Below are 23,134 nucleotides of genomic sequence, written 5' to 3'. Positions count from 1 at the left end.
ATTGAAAGGGTTGAAAACATGTCCCTTCTCTTTGCAATGGCGTTTTGAGAAAGCCAGGCAAGGAGGGTGACTGAAAATGAAAACCCTCCAACAAAGCAGCTTGGAGTCTAGGAAATGTGACCAACTTCTTGCTCCTTTTCCAATCCACTTTCCACCCTCCGTTTCCCCTTTCTCTCCATCCTCTTTTTCCTTCCACTTCCATTTTGGAAACAGAGAAAAATATATATGTGTGCAAAAGTCTGTGTAAGCAAAGGGCTCTTTTTTTTCCTTTGCAAATCTTCAACATTGCATCAAGCAAGAGAAACTCTTTGGCCGGTTTAGGTTCCCTTCCTGGATCCATCTCACTTGATATGTGTCTTATTTTGCAACATATTTTTGCCTTCTTTCCAAACTTTCCTCTTTTTATAAAACTTTAAAATGTTGGGATTGTTTTCCGGTGAAGCAACCGTCCTGCCTTCCAACTTGGCACCGTCTCTGCAAACATTTCCCTCTTAAAATGTGCGTTTCTGTTTTCTGCTTGGTTTTACTTTTCCTCCCCAATCTTGATTTCTCAGTCTTTTCCTTAAGGGAAGATCCAATGCTCTTTTCCTCCTCTTTTTTTAGCTGACATGAGCTTTTTAATAAAGCCTTCCTGCTTTTTGAAATGACTTTCTTGAGTCATTTCAAGGAGGATGTTACGCATCTATGAAACAGAAAAAAAGGAGTGTTCCCAAAGACCTCTCCCTAACCAGCTATAAAAGATTTGCAAGCCAAGCCTGTTTCTTCTCTTTCCATGCACTGGAGCCCTTTAAACAGATCAAAAAAAACCCCAAAAGCGCATCCTACAATTTATTTCCTCCTTTCTCTTTTCTTCTTATTAATGCATTTGCGGACCAGCTTTCCTTGCAAAAGAAAAAAAGATGTTCTTCAAAAGTTCAGTGGCCCCGGTCATTTCCTCTGGAGACTGAAGAAATATATATCTCCTAAATGATGTAATACTTCTTTTGACGCAAATAGTCTTGAACATATTTTTTCCACCCCAAAAAAGTTATTTGCTTGCCTCTGATATATTTCCTTCCTCTTCTCTTGCAAGGCTCAAACTCAAGGACAACAGCTATGGTCATTTTTCTTATGTCCTCTGAGTGCAATATGTGTTTATGGGTGTGTGTGCGTGTGCATAGATAGATAGATAGATAGATAGATAGATAGATAGATAGATAGAGAGTTCCCTACTGTATTTCAAGAATGTCTACTTAGAATCATAGAATCATAGAGTTGCAAGAGACCTCAAGGGCCATCCAGTCCAACCCATTCTGCCATGCAGGAGCTCTCAGTCAAAGCATTCCCGACAGATGGCCATCCAGCCTCTGTTTAAAGACCTCCAAGGAAGGAGACTCCACCAAAATCTCTGAGGAAGGAGTGAGTTCCACTGTCAAACAGCCCTTACTGTCAGGAAGTTCCTCCAGATGTTTAGGTGGAATCTCTTTTCCTGGGGCTTGAATCCATTGCTCCATTGGGTCCTATTCTCTGGAGCAGCAGAAAACAGGCTTGCTCCCTCCTCAACATGACATCCCTTCAAATATTTAAACAGCACTATCATATCACCTCTTAACCTTTTCTTCTCCAGGCTAAACATCCCCAGCTCCCTGAGTTGTTCCTCATAGGGCTTTATGGTTTCCAGGCCCTTCACGATTTTAGTCGTCCTCCTTTGGACACTCCGGTTTCTCAACATCCCGTTTGAATTGTGCCCAGAACTGGATGCAATATTCCAGGTGGGGCCTGACCAGAGCATAATAGGGTGGCACTATTACTTCCCTTGATCTAGACACTATACTTCTATTGATGCAGCCTAAAATCGCATTTCCTTGTTAGCTGCTGCATCGCACTGTTGACTCATGTTCAACTTGTGGTCTACTTGGACTCCCAGATCCCTTTCATATGTATTAATCTCGTTCAGCCAGGTGTCCCCCATCTTATATCTATGCACTTAATTTTTCTGCCCTAAGTGCAGTACCTTACATTTCTCTGTGTTGAAATTCCAGAATGTCTTCTACAGATTCTCCCAGGAAGTTGGGTTCCTTTTTAAAATCTGAAACCAAAGCTACAATGTATAGAACAGTGTGAAACATAATATTTATTTATTTATTTATTTATTTATTTATAAAGTATGTAGCAGTGGTAAAATCTCACAGGAGCAGTTTTAGATCACATTCCTTCATATAGATATATACGTATCAAACACACCAGCTCAAAAAAGGGAAAAAGAGGAAGCAGCTCATACTTTCTCAGGGACAAAATGCTACAAATATGGTGTAACTATTCCTCAACAATCTTGCAACTGTGTCACAAGTCTGGTGCAACAACTACAAAGGCCAGTCTCACCAATGAGATCTTTACTCAAGCGTGGCATTATTAGTTGTACTGTTTTATTCTCCAAACAATGGGACTTCAGCAACTTTGCAACCTATTTATAAGCAATACAGATTTTTAGAGTAATGCATCCCTCCAATATGCTCTTGAACTGCAGCCTCCAGAAGGCTTGCACCTTGGCTATGCTGGCTACAGCTGCTGGGACTTGCAGTCCAATACCTGGAAGGCATGGCAATTCCTGTTCCTGCTACATTCAGGAGTAACTGTCTTTACCATATAGCAAAGTACAATACAGTGAGCCCTTCGTATCCACTGGGGTTTGGTTCCAGGACCCCCTCTGGATACCAAAATCCATGGATGCTTGAGTCCCATTAAATACAGTGGCATAGAAGTTTATCACACTAGCGATATCCCATGGACAAATGGGATTTAAACGTGATTCAACACGAAGAAAACCTGGAAATGCCCGAAATTTATCACACAACATGAAATAACGCGAAGTTAAACCGCAGTTAAAGCGGAGAAAAACGGCAGCTTTTTACCTTTGGCAACATCAGTGTTTTGGGGTCAGGTTTTTGACCTAAATTTCTAGACTTGTACATGAGTATATACAACAGGTTTGTAGGATTTTCAATGTCTCATTCTGCAATGCTAGAAATTTGGAAACCGAAAGGCAAATTTCATTTATGGAAACCAGGATTCTCATTTGGAGAGACAATGCCTTACTTTTCAGTTCTTCTGTAGATAAACCATAGAAGAGAACAAAGCAAGACAAAGAAATAAAGGAAATGGTGTCCCTTGTATAAAAGGGCAAAAATCAAGGTTTGCCTATGGGAATTTTTATAATCAAATTTGCAAACCTGAGCATCTTTTGCTCAGATGTAAAGCCCCCTGGAATCAATAGGTTTTATTTCCTTGGAAATAGATTTCGAGGGCTGCAGCACACAACCCTTGGGGAAATTTGCTTGAAGACACACACAAAAACACCCAGAGAGACACATACCATGAGTTGCCTTTCTTTGGAAGATGGAAAGGGAAATGGAGGAAAGGTCTCTCCCAAGATACAAACTGGTTTGGCAGTTCCTAGGAAAGCCACCCATTCAATTTCTCATTAACATCTGGTGTTGCCTATTTAGATTTAATGTCAGTTTCTCATCATCTGCCAGTATCCTGTTGTGCTGCAATTCTGAAAGGCCTATTCTGCATTGTGTATAAAAGACCTTTTTGAAGGACAGAATCTATTAATCTGCACTGAATCTGTTGCCTGTCCATTTCATCGGAAGTAACCGAGTTCAAGTATTACAGGAAACCAAAGATATAGCCATGTTATTCTGTAGAATACGTATGTAGAGAGGTCTTGTAGCAGCTTTGAGTAACTGCAGGAAAAAATTGGCAGCATGAGCTTTCATAGACAAGTCTACAGGTGCATTTGGTCCAAATACATCTGAGGAAGTAGATTAAAGTCTACGAAAGCTCCTGCTGCCAACTTCTGTTTTTAGTTAGTCTCAAAAGTGCTGCAAGATCTCTCTACATACTTATTACAGGAAAGGCAGCAAACCTTTCCCTCTGTGTTTCATCCAGCCTGGTTTTATCAGAAATGCTTTGGTCCTCCCAGCTTAAACTAGTTTTCTAAACGAAAATGGTGTAGCATTGGACTATGACTCTGGAGACGAGGGTTCAATTCCCATCTTGCCCATGAAACCCACTTGGGCAAGTGATATGATCTCAGCTTCAGAGGATGGCAATGGCGAACCTCCTCTGAACAAACCTTGCCAAGAAAACCCCATGCTAGGTTCACCTTAGGGTTGCCATAAGTCAGAAACGACTTTGAAGGTTCATGCAAACTTTTTTAAAAGCCTGAATCATGAGATTGTTCTAAACTCCGTGGCTATTTTGGACGCTCTTTTCTTCAGGCATTCCTGCCTGCTGCTGCAATTTGGCTGCAAAAGTATTCTTGAAGGGTGTGAAGCAGGAAATAATCCATCGCTCAGTGACCAAATGTAGTCATAGATTGACTCAGCCAAGGGCAGGGAACCCCTTTTAAACCGAGGGCCAAATTCAAGATGGAGTGTCCCTCCACACATCATAATAATGCATGGAACCAGAGGCAAAATTGGTGAAGCTAAAAAGACCAACATACTTCATCTTAAAGCATTTATTGCCAGTAACTAAATGTGCATCTACACTATAAAAATAATGCAGCTTTGCACCATTTAGAATCCTGGCATTTGTAGTTTTGTACGGCCTTTAAGCCTGCTCTGCCAAAGAGCGCTGGTGTCTCGCAAAAACGACAAATACGAAATACCTACAAATCTTACTTGTTTTTCTTTCTTTCTTTCTTTTTTTAAAAAAGATAGCTTTGGGCTTGAACAGACAGGCCAAAATAAAGCTGCTTCAGGGTCACTTTGGAGGTATGCTGTTTCAATGACGCATGCATCCTAAGAGGCTGGAAGCCGCACCAAAGCTGCATTACGGTGCTAAGGACTAGAGCACAGCTTTGGTGCAGCTTCTGGCCTCTTAAGGTGCAAGTGTCATTTAAACAGCATACCTCCAAAGTGATCCGAAACAGCTTTATTTTGGCCTGTCTGTTCAGACCCTAAGTTCCTAGACCTCTTCGTTATTGTTTTAAGCTCTGTCTGGTTCCTGTTGTTCCCTTGGCTTTCCACATTTTTAGAATTTTGTGTTTCGGTTGATGGTTTTATTTTATTTTTTTCAGGCAGGAGGGGAAGAAATCCTACCACCTTCCAGATGTTTTTGGATTGCAGGTCCTAGCGTTCTTCACCATTGACTACGCTGGCTAGGCCTGCTGGAAAATGTAGTCCAGCAACATCTGGAAAGCTCCCTTTTGCGGCAGTGTTTTCCAGATGTTGCTCCTCCAGATGTTTTGCACTTCAGCACCCAGAATCCCTGATTGTTGGCTAAACTGGCTAGGGCTTCTGGGAGTCGAAGTCCCAGAACAACAACACAGCAGATATAAGACTTGCAGCTGTGAACAATTTTCGGTGGCCTGATCTTTACAGTGCTATAGGTTGGGTCTCCCTTACCCATAATCCAAAATATTCCAATATCAAAACCTTTTTTCCAGTGGCATCCCTAAGGTTGGTGTCACTCAGTGTAGTAGTAACTCCTGGTGTCACCGTCCTCATTGGCCTCCTCCCATACTGCAGCATACAGAGTCCTTAGTCATATTTTTAGTGTTACTCATACGTTGCGTAATTCCTGTCTGCCACCGAATGTAATGACAACTCTTGTGACGCAAACAACTAGCCAAATTGAAAGTAGACCTTTCAGTTATACCATTGTATGTACATAGCTTCCTGTAGTTAAAGAAAAATGGGATTTTTTAAAAGATAGTTTCACAAGAATGATTTTATTTTGCAAAGGAAAAAACTGCAAATACCAGGATCCCATAGCACTGAAGAAGAATAAAAGGAAACAGCATCCCGCATGCTGTGCAATGGTCTAAAAACCTGAATATCTTTAAAATCTTTTAAAGATATTAAAGTTTGTAGACCATTGCACATGTGGGATGCTGTTTCTTTTTATTCTTCCACTGTGAATACACGCGTTCCTGTTTTTTGTTTTGTCCCATAGCAATTGAGCCATAGAAGTTAAAGTGATGTCAAACTGCTTTATCTCTGCGGTGTGGCAGCAGCCTTATAGTAGCTCAGCAAGAGATTTGTACTAACAATACTAAGGCCCGTTCCAGACGGTTGTAAAGTACGTCCCCAGGACGTACTAGGGTTAGGAAAGGGCGTGCTTTACGCAACCCCCTAACCTTAGTATGTACTGGGTACGTACGAAATGGCTGCACCCATTCCACACGGGCGCTGCCATTTTGACATAGTGGATGCATAGCGTCCGTACGTCACACGGCAGAAGTGATGCTGCGAGTGCACCATTGGGCACTCGCAGCGCCACTTCCGGGGCACAGAAAGAAGCGCCATTTTCGGTCTTCTTTTTGCTCCGCAAGGGAGCTGCGTGGTACAGAAGCTGTGGCTCCCTCGCGGAGCAACCGGCAGCGCTGGCAGACCGCCACTTTCAGGTGGTCTGTAATGCGCCTAAGTGTTCTTGGGTTATTTAAACGATAAATAAGGCCCCATACAGACTGCCCAAATAAAGCTGCTTCAAATCACTTTGGATGTATGCTGCTTAAATGATGCATGTGTCCTAAGAGCCTGGAAGCTGCAACAAAGCTGTGCTACAGTTCTTAGGACTGGATCATGGCTTTGGCACAGCTTCCAGACTCTTAGGACGCATGCATCATTTAAGCAGCATGCATCCATAGTGACCTGAAGCACCTTTATTTTGGCCTGTCTGTATGGGGCTTCCCTTTTAGAGCTGCCTTAAAACCTCTGCAAGGCGGCTGAAAACAAACTAGTTGTAGACCCATTTCTACCAACTCCATCCAAAATTGCTTCCAACGTTGCATCTCCACTGTAGTAAGAATCCAGTTCGACACCACTTTAGCTGCCGTGGTTCAGTGCTATGGAATTCTGGGAATTGTAGTTGGTGAGCCATTTCACCTTCTCTGTCAGAGACCTCTAGTGCCACAGGTTTGGTTCCAGGATCCCACGTGGATAACAAAATCCGTGCATGCTCAAGTCCCTTTAAATACAACAGCAGAATAAAATGGGTCCAAAACACACTGCAGAAATAATCCACTTTGAGACCACTTTAACTGCCCTGGCTCAATGCTAGGGAATTCTAGGAAATGTAGTTTTGTCAAACATTTAGCCTTCTTGGTCAGAAAGCTCTGGTGCCACAATAAACTATAATTCCTAGCATTCCCCAGAACTGAGCCGGGGCAGTTAAAGCAGTCTTAAACTGGATTATTTCTGCAGTGTGTTTAGGACCTTATAGTGTCCCTTATAAAAAACACTAAAATTAAGCTTTGAATGAAATGGTGTCTCCTATATAAAATGGCAAAATCAAGCCAAGGCCTCACAGTATATGTTGGTGCATTGTGATTTTTGGGGAGTATTTTTCTGCATTTTGTTTGTTTCTGTCTTTCATGTTTTCGATGTCATTCCCTTCCTCTTTCCCTCCTCCTAACCAACCCAGCTGGACCACATACCATCTGCTGGAAACCGGATGTGTCAGTGTTGTGTATAACCTCGCAGGGTGTCGCTTTGGCACCTGTTTTGGCACAGGGAGCAGATGAGATCATTTGAGAGGAGAGGAGAGAAAGCAGGCGGAGGGCATGGCGGCAAAGGCTTGGCATGACAAGATGGAGGTTAAACAGCATTGTTTAAAATGGCATTTCTGGGGCTGGCAATATTTTGGTTTTCCTCCAAAGAACTCAGGGCACCCCTTGATTCTTGCAGGTTTTCGTCCTGGAAAGGGTGGCACAATGGTTGCAGGCTGGCTCTTTTCTTTGGGAAGCAAGCCAAAATGTTTGTGGTTGCATTTTTTTAAAAAAACAACAATGTGGTGTAATGGTAGGAGTATCAGGTTTTTGGCTGGGGAGTGGCAGGTTCCAATTCCTTGTCAGGCATATGTCACTCACAGCCTAACCCTACCTTGCAGGGATGTTGTGCAACAAACCTTCATCCGTGGCTCAGAGGGAGGGAGAATAGGACACATAATAGGACACACATAATGGCATCATGACCCCTTATAGTACCCAAAATGACATGAAAGAGTTGCACAGGCTGCCTCCGCGCTGCAGAAATAATCCAGTTTGACACCACTTTTACTGCGTGGCACCATACTATGGAATTCTGGGATTTGTTGTGGCACCTCTCTGACAGAGTAGAATAGATATCTCACAAAGCTACCCTTCCCAGAATTTCATAGCATTGAGCCGTGGAGATTAAAACTGTGCCAAACTGGATTATGTCTGCAGTGCGGATGCAGCCTTTGAATAGTGTTTGGGAATGGTGCTCCGTATCTTGGATTGCTCCTGGAAAGTTTGGGCTAGAGCCAGGAGCGGATTCGCCTCTCGGTTCATGTTTTTGTTCCAGAGTTTGATGAAACTACTTTATAGACTATAACCCCCAGAATCCCCATTCACAGGCCCTCTCTGCAAAATGCATGTTATTCTCTGATTCTTTGCCTTCCCCATCTGCTACTGGTTATAAACATTGCTTGGCCTTTAAAAGGAGTTCAGAGTGGAAAAGTACACACACGCCTGCGAGTTAATCATTGCCCCAAGCACAAAGGTGTGTTTTCTTTCGCGTGTTCCATTTTCTCTCCCCCTCCTCCTTCTCCTTTTTTCAAACCCTTTCCTGCCTCCCCAAATAATTTTGAAACGTTGCAAACTTCTGGGACTGAGAAAGACTGGCCCTGCTTTCCATTCGGTTTGGTTCCCACTAAATGGTAAACACCAGGTCTACAAAAATTTATGCTACAACTTCTTTTGCACAGTTAGGCTCGCGGATGTGACAAGATCCCTTTGCGTACTGCCAGGCCAAGTGTTTGTCCACTGCATGTCCACCTTAATTAATATAACCATATTATATTTAATATATAATATAATATATTGTATATACTTATGTATAAGTCTAGAAAGTTTAGTCAAACAACTGACCCCAAAAACCTAGGTCAACGTATCCATGGGTCAATGTAAATACTATACTTTAACTCTTATTAAAAATGAGTGAAAGGCAATCTGTCCTGGAAGCACTGACCTCCCTCTAATCTCTCTTCCATCCAGACTTTAATGTGAACCCAAACAGTTATGCCTGCCATAATATTGTAGGTTCTTTGGCACTGTTTTCCTTTGCTTCATCATTGAGATCCTTCGTTGCATGTCGCTAAGTTTCACCCTCAACTTATCCAAGGGCCATATCAAAATCCACAGTTTTGCCCGCGAAACCTGCCCTCAACTTATACATGAGGTCGACTTATAGTAATGCAATATAATATCATACAATATACATGTTGGTTGTTGTGTCCCTTCAAATTGCTTCTGACTTATGGCAGATTTCTTCAGAGGGGGTTTGCCATGGCCATCCTCTGAGGCTGAGAGAGAACATACCATATATACTAAATAAACATTCATTCCAACTTCCTCGGATTCCTACTAATCCTTCTTTCTATAGATCTATATTGACTTCTTAGGTCTTTGATTCATTTTTTCCCTTCCTTCTCTCTACTAATATAATTCATAAGGATGATGGATTTTGATATGACCCATGGATAAGTTGAGGATAAAACTTAGAGGCATGTAATGAAGGATGTAAAGGACAAAGAAAAGGAAAACAATGCCAAGGAACTTACAAAATCCCAGCAGGGATAACTATTTGTGCTCATACTAAAGGCTGTATGGATGAGAGAGTAGAAGGGGATCTGTGCTTCCAGGGCAGATTAAACTGTTGCCTTTCACCATATATATATATACAGTATGTGTGTGTGTGTGTGTGTGTGTGTGTGTGTGTGTATATATATATACTTCTGGTTTGATCTGCTCTAGGAGCCATTTATTTGACTTCTTGGCTGTCCATGGTAACCTCAGCACTCTTCTCCAGCCCCACATCTACAATGAATTCATCCTTTCCCCATCTGCTTTGTTAACTGTCCAACTCTCACATCCATTCATGTTAATAGGGAATACAGTGGCTTGTATGATTCCAACATTCGTGCTCAGTTGTATGTCTTTGCATTTTAGGATCTTTTCTAGTTCTCTCATAGCTGCCCTCCCCATTCTTAGTCTTCTTAGATTTCTTGACTGCAGTCCCCACTCTGATCAAAGTGGAAAAGGTGGAGGGAAGCAGAAAGAGAGGAAGGCCACATACTAGATGGGTGGACTCTATTAAGGAGGGTATGGGTATGAATTTGCAGGACCTGAGTAGAGCAGTGGAGGACAGGGAGTCTTGGAGATGTCTCAGCTACAGGGTCGCCATGGGTCAAGATTGACTAGAGGGTGAATAACAACAACAAACACACACACACTCATATATATGCATTAAAATACAGTACTTACATTGACCCGTGGATAAGTCAGCTCAGGTTTTTTGGGTAAATATTTTAACCTAAATTTCTAGATTTATACATGAGTACATACAATATGCACACACACACACACACACACACACACACACACACACCAGAATATTTGTTAATACAGACTCTGTAACCAAGGTTAACAAGATGGTGGGTTTAGTTTGATCCAGACTAAATCCAGACTGGGGATTTAGGTGTGTCCATCTCTGCCAGGTTGGTGCCATCTTTGCTATCTTTCCATCTGCAAGTGAGGTGCTATTTGTATTGACAACATTGGCTAGGTTTTCCTTCTGAGAAGCAGCAGAAGGTGACACAGAAACCTGCATTTTTTTCCTCTGCTCAAAATTCAACGGACATTGCATAGATCCGTCTTGGTCCGACACCAGTAACATTTATCATCATTACGTAGGGAGATCTTGTAGCACCTTTGAGACTCACTGAAAGAAAGAAGTTGGCAGCATGAGCTTTCCTAGACATCAGTCTTCTTCCTCAGATGCATGACCCTCATCATTTTAAAAACAACAAACCCTTCTGTCCTGTATCTTCAGATCTCAGAACAGAATACAAGTGACATCGATGCAAAGAGAATAAATAAAAGTAATGTATATAGAATAAAGACCTGTTAGATATGTCAACAAGTTAAAGCAGGTTTACAATTTTAAAATGGTTTCAATGCATAGGATCCTAAAGTTGGAAGAGTCCCCCAAGGACAATCCAGTCCAACCCTCTTCTGCCGCGTAGGAACATAGAATAAAAGCACCCAAGCTTCTGTTTAAAAACCTTCAAAGAAAGAGACTCCATTTCTCTTTGTCTTCCACTGCTGAACAGTTCTTACTGTCAGGAAGTTCCTCCTAATGTTTAGGTGGAATCTCTTTTCCTGAAGTTTGAATTAATTGCTCCATTGCTTCCTATTTTCTGTAGCAGCAGGAAACAAGCTTGCTCCATCCTCAGTGTGACATCCCTTCAAATATTTAAACAGGGCTGTCATGTCCCCTCTTTACCTTCTCTTCTCCAAGCTTAAACATACCTATCTTCCTAAGACACTCCTCATAGAGCTTGGTGGTTTCCAGATCGTTCACCATTTTGGTCATCTTCCCCAAGCTAAACATACCAAGTCCCTAACCTGCTCTTCATAGGATTCATGATGATGATGATGATGTATGCCTTTTGATGACCCTAAGGCAATCCTGTTACAGGGTTTTCTTGCCAACATTTGTTCCGAGGGGGCTTCTCTTTGCCATCCTTGGAGGCTGAGAGAGTAGGACTTGTCCAATGTCACCCAGTGAGTTTCTACATCTGAGCGAGGATCTGATGTAGAAAAGTCCTAGGTTGCATCAGCACTGCAGAAATAATCCAACTTGCCATCTCTTGAACTGCCCTGGCTCAATGGTATGAAATTCTGGGAATTGTAATTTTGTGAGACATTTTAGCCTTCTCTGTCAGAGAGTTCTGAAGCCACAACGAAGTACAAAACCCAAAATCCCATAGCATGGAGCAGTTTAAAGTGATGTCAAACTGGATTCTTTCTGCAGTGCGGATGCAGCCCTCGTCCAACGCTCAGAACAGCGCATGGCAACATGCAAGATCCATAACCAAGCATTTCCCTTTGGTGCTTCCATTGTGTGTTTAAAAGATCCCCTTCCCTGAATCTTGTGGCTGTGTTAGTCTAGCTATGTGCAGAACCAGAACGCACCAGGGGCTGAGTTGCGTTCCTCTTTCTCTTTTTTGAACGTCGCTGTAATCTGTTGCAGCTGCTGGCTTGGTTGGATGTAGAAGTGTTTGGGTTTTGGAGGAAGGCGTTGTGTTAATAAAGGGCTTTTCTTTTTTTAAAAAATGAATCTGAAATGTAGGACATTTCCACTGAGAAAGAACAACCACACTTTTGGAATGTGTGTGTGTGTGTGTGAGAGAGAGAGAAGTCGAAGGCTTTCATGGCTGGCATCCATAATATTTTGTGGGTTTTTCAAGCTACGTGACATGTCCTAGAAGAGTTTATTCCTGACGTTTCTCTGAAGATGCCATCCACAGATGCTGGCGAAACGTCAGGAATAAACTCTTCTAGAACATGGCCACATAGCCTGAAAAACCCACACACTAAAAAAAATATACACATATATACTTGGAATTTATATATTTATTCTCAGAGTTTTGGAGATATTTCTTTTTGAGACCACAACACCCAGAATCCCGCAGCTGGGAGGATTCTGGGTGTAGTCATCCCCAAAAGGAATTTTTTCCAAGCTCTGCAAAACAGGCCATGGACCGCAGTGCATGGAAGCCAAAGCAAGTGAGATATAAGTCCGAAGCACACTGCAGAAATATTCCAATTTGAGACCGCTTTAACTGCCCTGGCTCGATGCTAGGGGATTCTGGGAACTGTAGTTTTGTGAGACATTGAGCCTTCTCTGTCAGAGAGCTCTGGGGCCACAGCATACTGCAATTCCCAGGATTTGCCTAGCACTGAGCCAGGGCCATTAAAGTGGTCTCAAGTTACATTATTTCTGCAGTGCGTTTTGGACCATAGTTAAAGTGGTGCCAAACTATATTATCTCTACAGTGTAGATATATGTATGTATAGATGTATCTATATGTGTGTGTGTGCATGCATGTATTTATGTGTGTTGCGTGTGTATATTCCTTTTTTCAAAATGGATTGTGCTTCATAGGAGGTCGGCAACATGCTCATTCGGGAAAACCTCTTGAGATTCATAATGTAATTCCTACTTTTCAAATCAGACTATAAGGAAACCAAATGGGATTTCTGCAAACCAAGGACCTGCCCTACATATCGGGGCTCTTGGTTTGAATTTGTCCTTCTCTTGATGGCTTTGAGACTTCGCTCCTTCCCCTGAGAAAGATTTTTGATCCAAGCAAGGAAAGCATGAGTGGAAGCTGATTTCTTTTTCTGTTTTCCCCCTCTCCTGCCAAGGAGAAGTTTGATGCGAAGGGAGCACAAACCCTCTTGTTTTCCATGAGTCATTTCTGAAATATGTTTGTCCTTTAAGCACAGAAGGGCTCAAGCTGTCCAAAATGAATAGAAATACAGTTGTCGTCCCCCCCCCCCCCGCCCGCCCGTCCGGAAGAAGCCGGAAGACCCAAGGGGTGACCAGAGGTTTCCAAGTCAAATCTGTAATTGTTTGTTTGCAGCCTCAGTCCTCCAGATGGGTTGGGTTACAAAGCCCATCATCTATGACTTGCTGATGGGGGATGATGGAGTTTGGTATCCAACTCCTGTGACAGATGTTAAAGATGTTAAATCTTAGGTTCGTTCTGCACAAGTGGTCTCCAAACTTTGGTCCTCCAGGTGTTTTGGACTTTAGCTCCCAAAATCCCCTGCCAACTTGGTCAATAGTCAGGGATCCTGGGAGATGATGTCCAAAACATATGGAAGGTCAAGGTTTGGGAATCATTATTTGACACTGAAATGGGACTCCTAGTAGCTACAGTATTAGACGCGATATCTTAGGAATCGACCAACTGAAAAATTTGGTTAAAAATAACAACTTATCTGAATTCAATTTGAAAATAGTTAAAGATAATATAAATGTTTTGGTATCTAACTTTAATAGATGAAAAGGAAACGGTCATTATCTAAAGGATTAAAGTATCAATGAGAAGCTAAACCCAGATAATATATGAATTGGTTATATATACGTGACCATATAGAGAGGCATTATTACCTTGTGTGTGTGTGTGCGCACACACACACATAAATATAAGTATATGTATATAATGTATACAAGGAAAATATAAAAGTCAGTGTATTTAAAAATAAGAACTAATAGAGAGGAAAGGAAGTTAGAAATGCATGTTTATATCTGTATTGGTTTTCTTTATTATTTGTTGTCTTTTTAGCTATTTTAATTTTTAAAATGATAACTAATGTAAAACTAGTATGTTAAGTTATAATTAGGTGTGAATATATATGTTAATAAATATATTATGAAGACATGTTAAATTAATGGAAGCTCTCCCTTCAAGGGCAGTCTACCCAAGAAGATAAGAAAATTGTTCCTTTTTTAAAACAGCTCCTGGGGCCTGTTTCCCCTTCCGCTTTTCACATCTGAATCAATTGCTTTGTGTCTTGAGATTCCTAGCTCCAAACCATATAAATGGCATTGGAAGAAGGGGAATTTGCGGAACAGAAGTTGCAAACTGCGGAAGGATTGGTCCCTTCCTTCCGATCGTTTTTTCTTTCCATGTTACTTCTGCTTCTGGCACTATATTCTCTTTCCAAGAAGTAATGCCCAGTAACACTTCTACTTTACTAAGTGAACTATTTGATGTTGTGTATTTTCAAGTCTTTTCGGACTTATGACAACCCTAATGCAGGGTTTTCTTGGCAAGATGTTTCTTTTAAAGAGAGGGTTTGCCTTTGCCATCCTCTGAGGCTGAGAGTGTGTGATTTGCCCAAGGTTTCCATGGCTGAGAAGGGATCCAAATCCTGCTCTCCAGAGTCATAGTCCAACATTCAAACCACGACACCACGCTGAACACCTGTATAGGAAATATATATGTATTTGCCTTCAAGTCACCTGTTGACTTATGGAGACCCCATGGAATTCATAGGGGTTTTCTTAGGCAAGGAATGCAAGGAAAAAATAGCCATAAGCCGACATGAGAACCACAGTCATGCAGTAAAGTATAGAGAGATGGTGAGAAATCGAGATAAAAATCTAAATATATAAAACCAAATCTCAATGAGAACCTGAATTCATGGCTTTCCTAGGAACTGCCAAACCACTTTGCATCTTTGGAGAGACTTTTTCTCCATTTTGCTTTCCATCTTCCCAAGAAAGGCTCTCATGGTATGTGTGTGTCTATGTGCTTTTACGTTGTGTGTCATCTTATGGCGGCCCAACAAATTTTGTAGGGTTTTCTTAGGCAAGGAATCCTCAGAGGTGGTTCTGCTGCTTCCCTTCCCTGAAGTATAGCCCACAGTACCTGTTATATGTTGGTGGTGTCCCATCCAAGTACTAACTAGGACTGGTCCTGCTTAGCTTCCAAGATCAGATGGAATCTCATGTCTTTAGAGTACTTAAGCAATTACAGGCTCCTCCAGTTTGCACCAAGAGAAGCTTGCAAGAGATCAGCAGAGTTCCCAGAGAGTAGAAGCCAGTGTTGGACTATGGACTATAACTCCGGAGACCAGGGTTTGATGCCTGGCTTGGCCATGAAACCCATTGGGTGAACTTGGCCAAGCCACATACTCTCAGCCTCAGGGGAAGGCAATGACAAGCCTCCTCTGAATAAATCTTGCCAAGAAAACCCCATGATAGATTTGCCTTAGGGTCACCATAAGTTGCCCCACAACAACAAAGAAACCTGACAGCAAGCAGAAGGAATATGTGGGCAGAAGCATATAAAAAGGGCAGAGGCCAGTAAGTGCAGCAAAGCAAGAAAGCCATCAAGTTAGGAAAATTACTTTTAAAAAGAGTATGCATGTATGTATATATACGACTTACAGTGACCCCCATGCATTTCGTAGGATTTTCTCAGGCTAGGAATCCTCAGAGGTGGTTTTGCCCGTTCCTTCCTCTGAAATAGAGCCTCTAGCACCTGGTGATGTTGTTGTTGTTGTTTGTGTTTATTTATACCCTGCCTTCCTCCCAGTACAGGGACTCAAGGCAGCTTACAAATCTAAAACAGTTCAAGTGTTCATTGGCAGTCTCCCATCCAAGTACTAACCATGGCTGGTCTGGCTTAGCTGCCAAGATCAGAGGGGATCTGGTGACTGTTAGGGTGTGTGTATGTAACTTCAAGTTGCCTGTTGACTTATGGCGACCCCATCAATGTCCTAGGGTTTTCTCAGGCAAGGAATCCTCAGAGGTGGTTTTGCCAGTTCCTTCCTCTGAAATAAAGCCTGCAGCACCAGGTATTCATTGGTGGTCTCCCTTTCCAAGTACTAACTAAGGCTGATCTGGCTTAGCTGCCAAAATCAGAGGGGATCTGGTGCCTTCAGGCTGTGCGTATGTGCCTTTGTGTCGGCCTGTTGACTTATGGCAACCCTAAGAATTTCATAGTGTTTTCTTAGGCAAGGACTATTCAGAGCTAGATTTTCCAGTCCCTTCCAGTCTGAAATATTGCTTATAACACCTGGAAACATACTGATCCCCTAAACAAGGACACACTTTCTCTGCCTGGCCTCAGACGGTTATGGATTTGAAGGGAGGCGTGGTGGAGCCCTTCCTATTCCTGGAGATGCTCTTGTAGAGGTTGCCATGGTGTTTCGTGCCGGATGCTGCTCCCGCTTTGCTTTCAGGCCGGATTCTTTCATTGATGCTTTGTTTGCAGCCTTCGTCCTCCTGGGGTTTCTCACTTTTATGCCTCTCCTGGCGATTCTTTTCCGGTGAGTCATCCTTTTGGACTCGCCACCTGCTCCTTAACCAGATCTGATCCACGCGCGGCCTCTTCCGCTTCCGATTTTATTTATCTTTCAGGTCTTTTATTGTTGTTTTTGTCCTAATAGGGGACCCAAGGTGGCTTACAGTGCAGCGTAAAATAAAACGCAGCTTATGATATAAGGGCTTGGTGTTTATAATAGCATGATCCTAAGGTGAACCGGTCACAGAGTTTTCTTTGCCAGATTTGTTCAGAGAGGGTTTGCCTTTTTACACAAAATTTCAGACAGTTTAATGAACAGGTATAGATATAGTATTGTACAGATAGAGCATTGTATCTAAATACTATATTTAGGTATCATATTGTACAGACTGTATATAGTGTATATTGACTGTCTTTTAATCTCGTAAGCTGCTTTGATTGCTCTTGTAGCAGAAAAGCGGAATATAAATAAAAGTTTTATTTTTTATTTATTTAGGTACTTCCTCAGCAAGGACCTAAAAATAACCCTTACCGCCTTTTCCCTCCCGGCCTCATTTATTTCCTTCTTTTCCTAAACAGGCCACCAAGCAATTTCTGGAAGAGATCAACAAGTGGACGGTCCAATACAATGTGTCTCCTCTCTCCTGGAACGTGGCCGTCAAGTTCCTCATGGCCAGGAAATTTGACGTCCTCCGAGCCATTGAACTTTTCCATTCCTATCGGGTATGTGAAATGAGGCTGTAGGACCAGAGAGTAGCTGGTAGTTTTTATGTCATCGGAATAGTTCATCCACTCTGGATTGATTTGAAATTTAAATGCATTATACAAAATGCTGGGACCTGTAGGGAATGTCAAGATAAGCAGGGTTCCTTTTTTCACATACCAGTAGGTATGAACAGACGATATGGCGCATCCTTTTGTTTCTCGGTGTGCATGTGGTGCATGAGGTTAAGAGGTGATATGATAGCCCTGTTTAAATATTTGAAGGGATGTCATATTGAGGAGGGAGCTAGTTTGTTTTCTGCTGCTCCAGAGAACAGGACCCAGAACAATGAATGCAAGCTCCAGGAAAAGAGATTCCACCTGAATATTAGGAGGACCTTCCTGACAGTAAGGGCTGTTTGACAGTGGAACACACTCCCTTGGAATATAGTGGAGTCTCCTTCTTGGAGGTCTTTAAACAGAGGGTGGATGTTAGGGATGCTTTGATTTAGAGTTCCTGCATGGCAGAATGGGGTTGGACTGGATGGCCCTTGCGGTCTCTTCCAACTCTACACTTCTATGATTCAATGATGTCTGTCTCTTTGCTGCTCAGGAAACCAGGCTGAAGGAAGGGATTGTGAAATTGAAACCCCACGAAGAACCTCTCCGGTCGGAGCTTCTGAGCGGCAAGTTCACCATCCTGGTGAGTACGGTGTCTCCACTTTTCTGGAAGCAAAGCTTTTAGTGAGCAATCGTCCAGCTTAACATAAGTTTGCCAGAGTGGAAACTGGAGAGGGCTCTGGTACATCTAAGTAAGATTGCCAGAGTAAAAAATTGCAGAGGCCATTGGTACTTTTACATTATGTTTCAGCGTATTAGAAAACATCCCATCTAAATCACATGGCCAGGATCTATAGAAAGCACTTTTTGGGAAAGGAGCACATCAAATACTACTCCATGGATGTGGTGTTGGGACATCTAGTTTTCTCCCTCAAGTATGACGTCATCGGGGACCAAGAGCACCTTCACCTCCTCTTGCCAGAGTAAATGCTAGAGAGGAGTCTGGTCTCCTCATGTGATGGGCATTTTCAACTCGTCTAGGTGATCTGTGAAGTTGAAGGCTTTCATGGCTGGCATCCATCGTTTTTTGTGGGTTTTGGGGCTCTGTGGCCATATTCTAGAAGAGTTTATTCCTGACGTTTGGCTGGCAGAGAATGCATTATCTGAAGATGCCAGCCACAGATGCTGGTGAAACATCAGGAATAAACTCTTTTAGAACATTGCCACAGAGCCCAAAAACCCACAAAAATCTAGGTGATCTGCTCAACAGTTTGACAGTTTAACAAATTAATGCACAGATCAAATAACAAATTCAATTTCTCAACGGCTTATGATCAACAAATTTATACCTAGCTCTAACAATTTAACATTGATGCATTTAGTGCCAGCTTTTCCATATTCTGTAGAGAACTTGCATTTTTGTTTTGTTTTTGGATTACAGCCCCCAAAACCTTCCTACAGCAGGGCCAGTAGAGGATTCTGGGAGTTTTAGTCCCAAAAAGTAATTTCCCCCAAACCTTGGCCATATGAGGTACAGTAGACTTGATACCAGCCAGCCATGTAACAGCAAGATGTCTAAGTTTGCTTTGAACAAACTTGTCGCATCCTTGGTCTCTATCGCAGCTGCTGTTTTCCTCCTCCTTTTCTTTTCCTTTACTGCTGATCTTCTCACCCTTTTGCAGAGTGTACGAGATCCTTCTGGAGCCTCGATCGCCCTTTTCACTGCCAAGTTGCACCATCCCAACAAAAGTGTCCAACATGTGGTACTCCAAGCGCTCTTTTACTTGCTGGATAGGGCTGTGGAGAGGTGAGTTGGATTTTAATTCCATGCTTTATGTGCACAAGTGCTTTCTTTCAAATCCGCTGTATATTGACACACGTAACTCTTGTATTCATTCTGGCTTCTGATCAGAGCTCAGGCTTGACTTGGGCTGCATCCGAACTGCAGAAATGATCCATCTTAACACTACTTTTAACTGCCATGGATGAAGGCTTTGGTATTCTGGGAATTGTAGTTTGTTGTGGCACCAGAACGCTCTGACAGAGAAGACTCGGTGTCTCACAAAACTACAATTCACTGAATTCCATAGCCTTCAGCCATAGCTGTTAAAGTGGTGTCAAACTGGGTTGTTTCTGCAGTGCATTGCTCTCTGATCCATTTATTTGCCTTTTGGTTGTTGTTGTGTGCTTTCAAGTAATTTACAATTCATGGTGACCATAAGGCAATCCTATCCTCTGGTCTTCTTGGCAAGATTGCCATTGCCATCTTCTGAGGCTGAGAGAGTGTGACTTGCCCAAGGTCCAGCAACCCAATAGATTTCCATGGCCGAACCGTGATTCGAACTCTGGTCTCTCAGTGTCCTGACATCATATCCGTAGAAATCTCTTCCACATTTCAAATGAGTTTATTCCCTTCCACTTCAGTCTTCTTACTTCTCTGTCCAGCTTTCACAGTCGTATATAGAAATCAGAAATACATTTGTCATGGTTGATTCTGACTTTTACACAGCAATAGATCTTTATACGGAATATGATGACTAGCTCTAATGTGTAGCATGGAAAACCTCAAAGGCAAATGGCTCTGGAAACCTTTCAGGAATTAGGGATTAGGAAGGTTTAGGAAATCCCACGGCTCTGTGAGATGCCACAAATCCTTTACACCCAAACGTTTTCCAATCTGCCCCCACCAGACACATCCACAACTTTGTTCCTGATGAACTTGTCGTGGACTGACGTTTTGTTGGATGCAAGCAAAATCTGTAGCAATATCATGGGGGGAAACAATAAGTATTTTGACTTCTCCCCTCCAGTGTTGGCTTAAATGTATAAAATTCCCTTAAGCCTAGGAAGGTGGGAGGACTTGCATTGCATTGTATTCAGGGAGGCCTTAATTTTTGAGACCTGAGTTTGGGAAAGTTCAAGGGTGTAACTATGGGGTGAAGTCAAAGCTCACCTGGAATATTGTGTCCAATTCTGGACACAACTATTCAAGAAGAAGGTGGACAAAAGTGCTGAAAAGCCTGGAAACGATGTCCTATGAGGAGTGGCTTCAATCGAGTCCTAGATTTGTAGTTTGTTGTGGCACCAGAGCTCTCCAATAGAGAAGGTGAAATGTCCTACAAAACCACGAATCCTAGGATTTCATAGCATTGGTCTGTGGCAGTTAAAGTGGCATCAAACCGAATTACTTCTGCAATGCGGATGCAGCCTCTGACAGCTGGTTGCTCAGTCAAGTGTCAGTAGGGTCGGTAGATCTGCTTTGGGTTTTAGCCTGAACTTTAAAGGGGGGTGTTCAAGGCACTGAAGCTACTTGGGGTAAATCTAGTATTCCCTTTGAGACCAACTAGGAAGAAGAAACTTTTTGCATCGAATGAAGTGAACAACGGCTACATCCACACTGCATAATTAATCCAGCTTGATACCACTTTAACAGTCATGGCTCAGTGGTATGGAAGTCTGAGAAATATAATTTTGTGGGCCTTTTTTGTCTGAAAACTAGTTGGTGCCACAACAAGCTACAAATCCTGGGACTCCATAAGAGCCGTTCCTCATAGGGCATGGTTCCCAAACTTTTCAACAGAATTGCAATTCTGGGAATCGTAGCTCCCATACAGGCAGGCCAAAATAAAACTGCTTCAAGTCACTTTGGAAGTATGTTATTTAAATGATGCATGCATTCTAAGAGTCCAGAAGCCACGCCAAAGCCACATTCCAGTCCTTAGGACTGGAGCATGACTTTGGCACAGCTTCCAGACTCTTAGGACACATGCATCATTTAAACAGCATACTTCCAAAGTGACACAAAGCAGCTTTATTTTGGTCTGTCTGTATGGGACCATAGTTTTGTGAGACATTTAGCCTTCTCTGTCAGAGAGCTCTGGTGCCACAACAAACCACAACAAATTGTGGAATTCCCAGAATTCCATAGCATTGAACCATGGCAGTTAAAGTGGTGTCAAATTGCATTAATTCTGCAGTGTAGATGCAGCCCCAGAGAGTCCTTCACTGGGGTGGGCTCCATCCCTCTGTAAGGCTGATGGAAGACTGATTCCCAAGATTTATATAGTAAAGAATATAGAAAGAAAGAAAGGACACTGAAGTGACCCATTTCCCATCTTGACAGCTGTGAGAACTGTGCAAGCAAACTGATAGCAGGGAGGTTTACTCCCCCAGTCTGTTCCCAGCCGCTGGTCCTTTCTCAGCCTTGACTGCCAGGCTGAAGGGAAACTATTCAGCAGGCCCTGCCAAATATCAAGTAACCCTTTCCATGCCCCTGGATAGCCGTTCATGTTGGCCATGGTGCTGAGGTTTATTCTGAAACCCATCTGCAAGGCAGTAGGAGCCATGGGACTCTGGGAGTTAAACTATAAGAAAAGAATACGGTGGGCTCTCCACATTTGCTGGGGTTAGGGGCACAGGACCCCTGTGAAAGTGGAAAAAATTCAAATTAAAATATCACTATTTTCCCCCAAAATAACACCTCTTTGGGAATCTCTAGGTCCTCCAGCACACCTCTATGGCCAACATCTGTTAAAAGTTGGCCATAGAATCATGCTGGAGGACCTACATATGCCTAGAGAAGTGCTTTCTCTAGTAGTCTCTAGGTCCTCCAGTAAAACTCTATGGTCAACATCTGACCGCAGAATCATGCTGAAGGATCTATAGATGCCTAGAGAAGTGTTTTCTCTAGTAGTCTCTAAGTCCTTCAGCACAAGTCTATGGCCAACATCTGCCAGAAGGTGACCCTAGAATCATGTTGGAGGACCTAGAAATGCCTAGGGAAGTGTTCTAGGTCCTCCAGCACAACTCTATGCTTAACATCCAGCAGAGTTGCATTGGAGGATCTAGAGATTCTTTGAGACAACATCTTAATCAAATCTTTAAAAGTCAAAGCTGCAAATGTGGAAGGACAACTGCACTTCAAGCTCTGGGGTTAAATAGCCTAGAAAGTCAAAGAGATTTAGAAACAGGTTGAATGGGATTATGGGATACTGAACAGGGCTGTGGAGTCAGTTCACCAAACTCTGTCTCCACCTGCTCTGTTTTTTTACTACTGTCTGACTCCAGCTGGATAAATGGCAAATGTATATTAATTGGTAAGGACAAATTTGCTGTAGTACAATGACAGCATTTGAGTTTGGGTCATGTCACACAGGATGTTTTCCATCTTGAATTGTTCCAAAAATGGCCAAACGCAGCTGACATTAACCTTGAGCGAGTCATACTTTCCAAACTTCAGAGGGTGACAAAGGGAAACCCCGTTTGAACAAATCTTGCCAAGAAAACTCAATGATAGGTTGTAAATGTTTACTGATTCCGCTATCATGTTATTCCATGGTGGGTACTTTCTGCTTTCTGTGACTTGAAGCCATTTTCCAGTTTGTGTCCAAAATCCTTGCAGAAGAAGATGTATTATCAATTGAGATTTGGTGTGGTGTTCTCCAAATTCTGATGCATGTTCCTTCTCTCTCTTCTCACTTCGTATGCAGCTTTGAAACTCAGCGAAATGGCCTGGTATTTATATACGATATGGCAGGCTCCCATTACACCAACTTTGAACTCGATCTCAGCAAGAAGATCCTCAACTTACTGAAGGTAATGAGAAGAAACACAGTGGCTCTAGATTCCCAAACTTTGGTCCTCCAGATGTTTGGACTTCAGATCCTAGAATTCCTGACTGCTGGCCAACCTTCCTAGGGCTTCTGGGAGCAGAAGTCCAAAAGACCTGGAGGACAAAAGTTTGGGAATCGCT

The 23,134-nt window shown here is 42.5% G+C and overlaps 1 protein-coding gene across 1 annotated transcript in view; it reads left to right on the top strand.

Moving 5' to 3' along the window:
- Positions 1–23,134, top strand: part of PTPN9 (protein tyrosine phosphatase non-receptor type 9) — a 40,967-nt gene that overhangs the window by 4,318 nt on the left and 13,515 nt on the right. Inside the window, exons 2-5 of the mRNA XM_089538457.1 lie at positions 17,200–17,343; positions 17,936–18,025; positions 19,065–19,189; positions 22,872–22,977. Coding sequence (XP_089394583.1) covers positions 17,200–17,343; positions 17,936–18,025; positions 19,065–19,189; positions 22,872–22,977 — 465 coding nt within the window. The remainder of the gene's footprint in view (positions 1–17,199; positions 17,344–17,935; positions 18,026–19,064; positions 19,190–22,871; positions 22,978–23,134) is intronic.

Source organism: Sceloporus occidentalis, unplaced genomic scaffold (assembly GCF_023333645.1).
Source record: "Sceloporus occidentalis isolate IW3139 unplaced genomic scaffold, rSceOcc1.0.p SCAF_9, whole genome shotgun sequence".
In the NCBI taxonomy this organism is placed as follows: Eukaryota; Metazoa; Chordata; class Lepidosauria; order Squamata; family Phrynosomatidae; genus Sceloporus; species Sceloporus occidentalis.
Note: the sequence above shows the minus strand (reverse complement) of the source record. Positions and strands in the feature narration are given on the sequence as shown.